Raw genomic sequence first — 11,210 nt, 5'->3', positions numbered from 1 at the left:
AACTTTTAAAATTAAAACAGAAGTATGGGATTTGCACAGTAATTTCTTAGAACTGTGCAAATAAGACTCAGCAGTAAGAGGGAATCCAGCTGCCAGTCTACTCTGTGTAAGCGGGCAGGGAAATAGAAGACACGCAGGATATACAAGGGACACCGTCCACTGTCTAATCAATAGGATTTCAATTTTATAAATCAGGATCATTAGACAAAAGATTAACTGAAGGCAGCTATTGTAAGGAGTGGATAGTAATAAATTTGTAAATAAGGGACTCCAAGTACTCTGGCAGGAAAAATGCAAGCTCTATTTTAATTCATTTTAGATAACAATTTATTTAAGAAGTTGTCTAATATGGCCAGCTTTTAAGATACAAAAAAGTTAGTCTGCAACACAAAATGCCACTACCACACACATCTCTGATAGAAAGAAAATTTTATTTTATAAACTCTTTTGAACAAAACAGACTTCATATGGAGAAGCCAAGGAGGGAGTTAATCTTTATTTACATATGGAATTTAGACTATGCGCTAGCAGATCTCTCTACAAGGTCTTTATCTCAGAACACAACTCCCCCTATTAAAGGCATTTAACAGACAACCTGCAGTTTACTTACAGCACGACAACTTTTCACAAACATAGAAGTTTATCTACTGACCCAAAATAAGTTAGAATATTGTTTGCACATGGAATATGGAGTTGCATCAGCAAACTGCAAAGAAAACTGAGGGAACTCTACCACTCTAATGAAACAGTATTAGCTACCATTAATTATATACAGTCAGTTATATATAACACACTAACAAAAAGTCTACACTTCCTCATTATTTACACTGAAGTGCAAACAGAGTGCACCCCTCAGCTGCCACACCAATAATTATTTTTCTTTCACACACACTTATTTCCTGCACTTCCCAGGTTTCACACATACTGCTCCATAGCAATAAAAACCTTTTTTTGGTTGTGTGCATCACATTCACAAGTTTGGCTGCTGGGAAACTAAGGAAAAGGAAGAGGCAGTTTTACAAACCCTACAACCCAAACTTCAACATCATAGAAGAGACATGTTCTAGAAAACATTACAGCACCTTACAGCAGTTTCAAAGTGGACCCGCCACTTATACACACTATGAAGTTTCCTCAGAAGTCTCCATCAGTTAAATATGTGCTCTCACTTTCCATGTTGATACCTGTTTAACGTCATCAGTTCCTATAAGGCTAGATTTTGCATTTGGCTTCAGACTGCAACGTCCAACCTGGGGAGCAGGGATGGAATTAAACAAAATTATACCCAAGACAACTGAACAAGAAGATGTTCACAAATGTAACAGCAACAAAAAATGTTGCACTTCTCTTAACATAGGAAGAATAGTAAGCCTGTGCAATTGCTTTAAGTACATTTATTCTTCAAAACACTCAAGGGTAAACAATTAGAGGCTTGATTACAAGCTCATGAGATTATTCTGCTTTAACTAGAAAAAGCCCATCTTTCTGTATCTACTCCTGAACATGCTGGCCTTAAGCAGTCTCTCTTCCAGGACTTTAATTCATCTGTTAGATCCTGGAACAAAAGCTATTCCAGGATCTAACTTTGATTTTTGTATCTAGAATTAGGTATGTCAGCTATGCAATGCAATGGTCTGCAGCATCCAAAACACAAGCCTTGCTGTTTTTAACAAGTTTCTAATTTTTCCTTTGGGGGAGGGGAAAAAAAAAAAAAAAGTCAACAAGGAAATTTATTAAGACTGCACCAGAGCTGTTGACTCACTACAGTCTGTAAAATGTATGCTGCATTTCGTTTGCTATATCCTTGTGGCAGCTGAAATTATTTCCAGCTATAATTTTTTTTTTTTTTTTTTAAAAACAGACACCTTAGTTGTCCTTAAGTTTTCAGCCCAGCAGCTAGCCATGCATATAAGCAGCAGCCTCCAAAGAATGTCTGGATTTCCAAATGTTTTGCATTATTATTTCCCTCCATTAGGCTAACAAATGCCACAGTCCAAATCTGTAGCTCACTCTTAAGATATAAAGATAGAAGACTTAAATTACTGCCACCTATTTCTATCCATCTCATCTAAGCAGTTCTGAGGTTTGTGGAAGTCCCTAACAAATAACCAGCAGTACTGCTGGATTGTGTAAGTTGAAGTAGCTTGCACAGGCTGTTTGACAGAAACCAGCACGCAGAATCACCTTATCCCGACGTCTCTGTCTACCACACTTTTCTTGTTCATATCAAAACCTGTATTTTTCATGGGCTTTGCAACAGCATTCAGAATCACATCTCATTCTGGATAAAGAAGCAAACTGTGTGGAAATGATGCTACCTCAAAGAAAAATATGCCAGCCAATGCTTTCATTTTAATTTCTGAACATGTAGCACGTGTTAGTCAGACCTCTCTGTACCTTCCTAGCATCTTTATTTGTAAAATTAGTTAGTCACTAGAGTAGTTAGCATTACTAACTAGACACACAGTTTCTATGCATGGATACTTGCCAGTTACCATCAAGCAGATGTCCATAGTTCAATCAACTATGAGCTGAATTTTTGAAGTCAGCCTCCTAAGTTTTTCCTCTTGGCACATCTAGAAGTGTATTTAGTAGTCTAAATCCACCCAAAATAATTAATCTGAGATTCCCTGCCTTGATTATACTTGAAAAAAAAGCAACTACCTAGGGTGATGGCTTAAAAACATTGTAGAGAAGTTGTAAAAACCCTGCAAGCACCCATGAAAACAGTTGTCACTTCAATATAAAACCCACATTCTTATATAAAAACATACCAGTGGGATCTCTGGACTACAAAATGGGGAGCTATCAAAAGATTGATTTTCTTTGTCCAGGGAATCATCTTCATCATAATTTTTATGTGCAAATTTCTGCTTCAGTGCATGAGTTAGTAGAGCAACTGGATCCCAATCTGGACTTTGCCTCATTTTGGGTCTAGAAAGAGGAGTACCTCCAGGTGACCTACAAAAAAGAGAAAATTATTGTCTCCTGCCCTTAATCCTGTGCTGAGTGATCCAAAATCTAGAGAGACAACTTTTGTATACACCCTATCCTGTAAACCCCTGATTACACAAATAATGCTGCTAATGTTATTTTACAGCAATTCACCAAACAGGACTAATACAAGTACACCCAACAACTCGTCAGCCAGATTCTTAGCTTGAAAATACAACCTGATGCTGTTCCATAAAGAAAAATGGCAGTAGACCAACACAACAAATTAAAGTGTTGTAAATAAATAATGAGGAAAAAAAGCAAAATGTACAGCTTTCATAGCAGATCTCATTTAATATTAAGGTATGTTAGAGGGAATCTCTCGCTAACATATTTCGTAATCATTGTGAACATAATTTGAGTTAAACTCCATTAGTTTTAAGTTCAGAACAGTATGCCTTTCTATGGTCTCACGAGAAAGAACAGACTTAAAAAATTTCTCAGAGCAATTATATTTAAAGAAAACAACCACTTTCTTTAAGTCAAATATGCAGCCAAGTGACCATAAAGCCCCATTTATAAACTACACTTGAACTCAAGTTTCATTATTAAAAAAAAAAAAAAAAAAATCAGATTTGGCACAAAGGCTTCAAAGACAATTCTTCCCTCCTACAGAGCTCCTGAGTATCCAAATAGGAAAATTTCATAGGCAAAAATTAAAAAGTAATGTTTAGAATTTAATTTAGAAAAACTGTTCTTGCCAAATTCAAAATCAAAAGATAGTACAGAGATGTAAGATCAAAACAGCACCTGCGCCCTGAAGCCTAACATAAATGTGGAAATTAAGTGACTAGCCCAAGAAAATAATCATGAGAAAGGCTTCCTAACCATTGAGCTATTTGAAAGAAAAAAAATCTAGATATACTCATACTTCTGCTAGTAAAGGGCTATCTCCAGGCCAATGAATTGTACCTACTAATGCACACTGACAGCACTGAGCTTGAAGTCTGGCAGTTACAGTAGATGTCATTTAACACAAAACCTGAAACGACTGAGTTCACCGTGCCTGTAAAATCAAGCTGCTAGAGCACTTGCCCAACATGTAAGCTGGTGCTCAGGTGGTAGAAACCGGGATCTTTGGGCTCTCAACTTCCGAGAACAGAGGTCTTCCCTTTACAGTGCACACATTAAACTACTGTCAGACTGCTGCATGAAAGACTGTAGTAATTCTGATCATCATTACTCCCTCAAACAATATAAATTCATTATTCTGTTAAGTTCTACCTTCAGAACACAAGTAGATGCCTGAATCCAGAAAGCATTTCGGATGCACACCTGCCACTTCCTACTAATTATGCCCCTGCTCAACATGATGGTTGTTAGAACTGTCAGCCTGAACATTTCACTTCCTTCATGCACTGTACATGGAATTACATGGAAGAAAACATATATAAGGAAACACACAGGTTTACCTAAGTGCACTTTATATTTGCTTTATTTACTGTGAAAATGTCATCAAAAGGGTAAAGATGTGCTTTAGAGTTGCATATTGATAATGTGCCCAAGACTTGTGCTAGTTACTTTAAGGAATAAAGCTCACAGTTAAGAAAATGCTGAAATAAGAATGCAGTAAGTTTTGGTAAGTGGCATTCTTCCCACAGTAAGAGCGCCAAATATTCATTATAGACTCAGTTGTTCTTATATAATTTTTCAACTCAAGAAGTTCAGAAAAAACATCTGACAGCCTCTATTACACCTAGCATAGCAGAGCAACACTGACCCAAAGACTTACTACAGTCTTTAGTTATGCATTTTTGTAACACGTCAACTATGCTTACCATCAAAGCAGTAGACCATTAAAAATATTTATAATCCAACTGCCCTATTGAAATACAAATTTACAAAACATTTCCAATAAAAGATACAGCATATGTTTTCTTTAACACTTCAAAGCTAGGACAAGAATACTTTGGGTATGTTAACAGTAGTTTTCCAATGTTTCCCCAAGGATTTGTCCTTCCACAGTGAATCCAAAAAGTTTATTTGTTCAGATCAATTTCCCATGACTGTGTAGGCAACTTTGTAAGTGATCTCCAGATAGCAACACACCCACCTCCTCACCCCAACCTGAGATTTGTATACTAAAGCAGGAGATTAGCGTTAAATGCTGTGATATTCAGCATGTTTTAAATGCATCTAAAAGCCATGTCACAAGTAACTTACATTCCAAGCTATGAACTTCGAAGTTGCCAACTTAAGCTTGTCAGCAGTAGCTGCTCATTAAATGATGTTTCACATTGGTGTTCTCTGGTGCTACTTAAGTGCTGCGATGCTTATGTAGTCTTGGATTACTCAGATACACATTCAATTCAACCTACCTCTCAACAGCTCGCAACTGAACTTTGTTTAGGTCTTTCAAAACATCCATCATACTAGGAACGTTCTTCGTCCTCTGGTGATCAGCACTATCAGCTGTAGTTGAACCACTGTTTCTTGCAGCACGACGTTGTTTTATAAGTTCAATTGCCGAATTACTAGCATCAACACCAGATGGTACACCAGAAGGAAGTGGAGGAGGCGAGGGAATTACAAAGTGATTGTGAGAGACGGACAATGGCGTAGAAGTCATGGCTGGCACCGGGTAAAATCCGTCTGGAGTACTGAATGTTTTAAAGGCTTCTGGATGCAGTTATAAAAGAAAAATAGTGATCTTATTTTTAGTCAGTATACCTTCACAATTAACAATATTAAGCAACATCTAGGAATGACTCAGTTTTAAGTCAAGATAAGACAGCCTTCTTAAAGCACTTTCTTACACACCTCACACATTACGTCACAGAAGAATATTTAAAACAAAGAATGTTTTCAAAATGTATTTCAAAGCCACAGATTCAGAACACATGAAATAATGAATCTGAGGGGTCTTCTGCTGCCCTGATTTTCTGCATTCGTGTCTTCAGTCTAAGCACTAAATAAATCAGCAAAGCAGCCTGCTACTACATACAGTTCATTCTCAATGGTCTGAATGTTGAAGCATGAAGCAAAAGCAAAGATAACCACAAAACATGTGACATAGACTACCATACTGAGTGCAATGGAGAAGAGACAAAAGAAGAGCCAACAAAACACCTAAATGAAGCACAGAGGTGCCTGAACTACTCAGTTCATTCGGCACAATGCACGCAAATGTAACTTCTTCACACCAGTTCAAATGTTTCAACAATCACAGTGCAGGTAGTGTCAATCAAGACCTCAAAACTGTTGGGGTTTTTGGTGTGGGGTTTTTTTTGTTGGTTGGTTGGTTTTTTTAATTTTTTTTTTTCTTCTTTTCCTTTGGGGGGGGGGTGGATGTCACAAGATAGTTGGTCTCTAATATGAACTTCAGTCTTTGATACTCTACTGGCTGTCAGACACATCTATTGCAACATTTGTTTTTGTTAAAGCCTGAACCTGACTTCCTTAGAATACTTTTTTTTAACCCATTATTTTTATAACTTGTCAGAAACAGTACAAAAACCAAAAGGGATAATTAATAGTCTAATTTTTTTAAGCAGTAATTGGTAGCCTACGAAGAGCGTTGCTACTAAGCTCCTTCACAAACACAGAAATGAGTATAAAGATCAGTTAGGATCAACCGCATTCAACACTGGCAAACAGGCCACGAAAAAGACAGCAGGGCAGCACCAAATACTGAAAAAGAGAAACAAAATACTATATTCTGTAAGTTTTGTTGGTGTAACTTCAGTTTGACAGAGAACATCTCTAATTTCTCAATATCAGACATGGCAAGCTGTGAAGAGGAAGCAAAAAAAAGAAAACTGGTTTGCTTCAAACCAGAAGGGCTTACGTGGTGGAATGCTTCCCAATGTCTGCGCTGAAACAATCACAGCAATCTGAGCACGAAGAAAGGTTAGCTCATCTTCAAGTGCAGAAATTTTCTGGAGTGCTGCTTGATCAACAAGACTGTCCTTTTGTGTACTGTTTTTTGGAACACTTTGTGTTGAATCTATAGATGGATGTAGGCCATGATAAACTGTACTTTTTTCTTTTCTCCATAATTCAGTCCTAGAAAGCAACAAATGACACAGTTCCACAAGGTTCAGCCAGCAATGGAAATCTCAAAACTTACTCGCTGTCTGTTCAAGCAAGTTATCGCCATTCAGCAAGACATAAATTTGCAAATTATTTAAGAAAACTTTAAACTTTTAACTACTTATAACCTTAAAAATATGTTAAGTCTCCTTTTTCTCAAGTATGATGCAGATCCTTGAAAAGTCATCATAAAAAATACTCAGATAATTTACTCAGGGATAGGTTATACATCATAAAGTCATAATGTAGGGTTGAGCTGTTATTATTCAATAACTATTAGACTGACATCATAAAGGTGTCTCTCCCTCCTCCCTACCTGAAACAGTAGATATGAAAGGCAGGGAGAGTCAAATAATAATGATCTCTTAATGAGGCTTCACACATTTTAGTCATTTATCAAACTCTGCAAGATGAACACTTCAAACAGCAAAGAAGTTGCAATCTTTCAGAAAATATATTGGAAAATAATAATGAATTTTAATACACACTTACAGAATAAGAACCTCATTTTCTGTAAGCTACATATGAAGAGAGACTGAATTAGAAAATTGTGCTACTAGTCTCAGGTTTTAATTTTAAAAATTGTTTCAAGCCTGTGCCTGCAGAAATAACCTTAAAATATAGAATGAGTGTAAACTCAAACTACCAGAATTTCATTATGAAACAGAGAAATTAAATTTACTTTATTTATTCAAGATGCACTAAGTTTTGATTGAAACAAAACCAGACCTTTTCCCTTATATTAACTACCCTTTTACTTCAACTCAGACCTGCAGCATTGCTTTCCGATTTGCCAAAAACCCTTGCTCTTCACACTGGCTCAGAAGGAAAAGATATCAACTAGAATACTTGTTCTTGAAAAACATCCCACAGAGCCAGGAGAGGAGGAGGAGGAAGAAAGAATGAAAACAAAAAAAGAATGAACTTCCATGGATCTGTGAATTAGACTGGCTAAAGAACAGCATAAGCAAGACAAAACAGGCCACAGTTCCTTTTAACAATATTCTTACTCTTCCAGTATTTTACATCAGCTGCAAAAAAACTTCCATAATTCAACAGTAACATCTCAGGAATCATAAGATGAAACACAACTTTATGAAAACTTCTCTAATAAAAAGTGTGTTATTTCATCAGTTTCTTGTAGTTTCATTACCAGCAAGCAGCACAAAGATCACAGACAAACACATGCCAATATGAAGTAGAGTTACATTGTCCAATACAGATGTCGTACAAGACAATACAAGTGTCCAAATTTTAATCTTGGTTCCGGCTCTGACTCATTCCCTGATTTTGAACAGACCCTTTAGAGGAATAGTAAGCCAACTTTCTATTTCTTCTCTAGTGGGGGATGGGAAGAAAAGATACTTGTATACTATTTGTGTCTACAAATTCCTGGATAATTTGTCATTTCACAGTACTTCTAAAATTTTATAATTATAAAAATATTTTCCCTTAGCACACTGTAAAAGCTAGAAAGAATTATATAAACTATATTCAAAGTAAATTTTTAAAATGAAGAAATTATGTTTTTCTTTCCATCAAAGCAACCATCAAGGTTTACACACATAGCACTGTAGTAATCAACGTCAAAAGGACACATTTAAATATTTTCTTGTTTTCCCCTTTATAATGTTTATCAAAATGCTTGTAAACTAAAACCATAAAGATAAGAATAATCTTGTATGTTGCAATACGCAAGTTGCCCTTAAACTCCCTCTCTCACAAAGTACTTTGTGAGTGAAAACAAATTAAAATACCAGTAATACACCTGATGTGCTATTAGGAAAAGAGGGGACTCAAATTTCAGAAATCTGTCAGATAAGAATACTCTATGTAGTAAGAATTTCCAGGTAAGCAGGAACTGCCCCCCTAAAAAAACAAAAAGTTTCCAGGGTTGGTTTAGCTGGAAGTCTGAAAGGGCTAGGAAAAAAAGAAAAACAAAAAAAAAACAACAAGAAACCCACACCACTAAACACACAAAACCACACACCGCAAAGAAGAGAAGACATAACTTGCTTTTATTACTTATTTTTATGCATATATTCTACTTTTACTTACCTAAGTCTAGTAAATGCTTGTCCCTCATCATTTGCCACCCACAGGACATCAGCAAGCGATGGAGCTACAGGAGTCGGAGCTGCGCTTCGTTCATCATAACCCAATGGACTTGGGTCTTGAACAAGCTAAAAAACAAATTAACAAGAAAAATGTATGAAGAGAAAACAGATTCAGCACATACTAAAAGTTCTGCCTCATCAAGAGGAACTTTCAGAAGCAGTGCTGTAAGCAAGTTGAAAACAGTGAGTATAAAGGATGCAACACAAGAGTTACACAAGCTAAAAAGAACAGGAAAGTGATCACTACATTAAAAAATGAGAAAACTTAAACAGTTGAAGCATACGTATAACAATAAATCACTTACTTGAAAATAAGGTCTTGGGTAAGGCTCTAAGGAAAGAATTGTCCCAAGTCTACGGACAACACTTCGAGTAGATCCATATTCCTTTTTTTGGCAAACAGATAGGACCTAGAAATCAGAATACCTTTTAATCTGAGAAGCAAAATCAAAGCCCTCAGTTCTTACAAGCAAAGTTATTAAATAATTTAATGCTATATGTAATTAAACATAATGCAGTTAAGTTAACCTAACTTTTCAATGCTGTTCTCAAGCTGAAAAGTCCAAAGAGGCCTACCCTGGTTTTAACAGACTGTTTCCAAAACACCGCCAAGATACAGCCTGTACCCAGTGTATTTTAGAGCGGCACAAAAGCCAACAAAGAATGCATCAGCTACATCACATAGCTAGTAATACTCTGAGCTACTGACAAAAGAAAAAGAGCACATTTGAGTAACCATATGCATCTATACAAGTCTTGGGAAAAAACATCAGTAAAGAAGTGAAATAAGTTTAATGTACCTTAAGCTGATACTTCCTTATGACCGTATATAACTGCTGGAAATGCCTTCTTGATGAGATCGCTGAAGGAAGGCATGTTCTGATTGTACGACTGATACTGTTGCTGAACATGCGAGTTTCCAAAAATATGGCCTGTCAAAAAAAACAAGAACTCCCGACAATGAAACCAGAAAACAACCAGGATAGCTCAAACTAGCACTCCTAGAAATACTTTAGCAGTTTCACAAAAAGCAAGCAAGAATTTCCTCAGAACGACAAGGTGCAGCTGTGCCTCACTACTGACACCCATGACTGAAGAACTGCCCGTGAACTCACGCTCTGACATCAGACCCTGACTGTTACTGCAGCAGTTAACCTTCCCAGTTTCCCAAACAATACCTTTCCTAAGTCTCTGAAAACACAGGATTAACTGCTATTTGGGAATCGTCATGCAGCCTTTTATTTAAAACAGCAAAACACTAACAGCTAAAGTTACTGATTTTTTTCCCTGGGTTCAGAGAAAAAAGCAGCGCTTGGATGGCTGTATCAGGAGAGTGACCCATCGAAATCCCACGTGCGGGCCACGTGTCCGATTATACCAATCAAGCTTTCCCACACCGACCAGCCCCGCTGTGCGAGGGGAGCACAGCCCGTCCTGCCGCAAGCGTGCGGCGGCCCCGAGGCCACGGGGAGCAGATCCCCGTAACCACGACGACGCCCCGCACTGGCAGGCCTCCGGGTGCCGCCCGGCAGAAGACAGCCCCCCGCCCTCCCCAGGGCCTCGGGGTCTCACCTGGTCGGGCGGCCAGCCGAAGTACTCCAGCACCCGCCGGAGGAGATCCAGCACCAGCGCCATGGCCGCCGCGCGCGCTGCAGGCAGGGGTGCCCGCCCCCCACAGCCAGGGACACCGCGCCGAGCGACTCCCACCTCACCAGCAGCAACCGGTGCCCTTTCTCTTCCGCGGGAGCCGCCAGCGGGCGGAGGACAGCCTGCACACCTCCCCCGCCGGCGCCCCGAGCCCCCGCCTCAGGCCGCGGCCGACGGGCGCAGCAGGCGGCCCGCAGCCCCGCTAGACCGCCCGGGCTGGCAGCACCAATCAGGAGTGGGGGCGGGGCAGAAAGGAAATCACGCCAATAGGAAGTAGCCAGTGCTTCGGGCAGAGCCAATAAGGGAGCGAAGGCGGGCACGGCCGCGCGGGGTGTCGGGAGGGGGGCAGCTTTGAATGCCGCCTCCAGGCCGGCCGGGCGCTGCGCGGTGCCCTGATCGGCGCGGCCCCAGCGGAGCGCG

General features: G+C 39.0%; 1 protein-coding gene across 3 annotated transcripts; it reads right to left on the bottom strand.

The window, feature by feature from the left end:
- Nucleotides 1–412: 412 nt before the first annotated feature.
- MTFR2 (mitochondrial fission regulator 2) lies at nt 413–11,003 on the bottom strand. Of its 3 annotated transcripts, none has more exons than XM_087777292.1 (8): nt 10,716–10,998; nt 9,944–10,075; nt 9,449–9,553; nt 9,085–9,209; nt 6,782–6,999; nt 5,313–5,613; nt 2,775–2,961; nt 413–1,250 (listed from the first exon to the last, which is right to left on the bottom strand). In XM_087777292.1, exons 1-8 carry the CDS (start codon nt 10,776–10,778, stop codon nt 1,152–1,154), a joined length of 1,230 nt encoding a protein of 409 aa, XP_087633418.1. In that variant the 5' UTR covers nt 10,779–10,998; the 3' UTR covers nt 413–1,151. The 3 variants fall into 3 exon arrangements, with proteins under 3 accessions (XP_087633418.1, XP_087633420.1, XP_087633419.1); XM_087777294.1 differs by lacking the exon at nt 10,716–10,998 and adding an exon at nt 10,322–10,417; XM_087777293.1 differs by lacking the exon at nt 413–1,250 and adding an exon at nt 1,264–1,813 and having other exon boundaries at nt 10,716–11,003.
- Nucleotides 11,004–11,210: the final 207 nt, after the last annotated feature.

Source organism: Nipponia nippon, unplaced genomic scaffold, assembly GCF_047370975.1.
Source record: "Nipponia nippon isolate SJK-2023a ecotype South Korea unplaced genomic scaffold, ASM4737097v1 scaffold_4, whole genome shotgun sequence".
In the NCBI taxonomy this organism is placed as follows: Eukaryota; Metazoa; Chordata; class Aves; order Pelecaniformes; family Threskiornithidae; genus Nipponia; species Nipponia nippon.
The sequence above is the reverse complement of the archived record's forward strand: the minus strand, read 5'-3'. Positions and strand labels throughout refer to the sequence as shown.

Coding starts and splice junctions, on each gene's coding strand:
- MTFR2 (XM_087777292.1), bottom strand. CDS start 10,778: ATGGCGCTGGTGCTGGATCTCCTCCGGCGGGTGCTGGAGTACTTCGGC. Junction 10,076..10,715: donor TCGGCTGGCCGCCCGACCAG/GTGAGACCCCGA, acceptor TTTTTTTGACAG/GCCATATTTTTGGAAACTCG. Junction 9,210..9,448: donor ACCCAAGACCTTATTTTCAA/GTAAGTGATTTA, acceptor TTTGTTTTTTAG/CTTGTTCAAGACCCAAGTCC.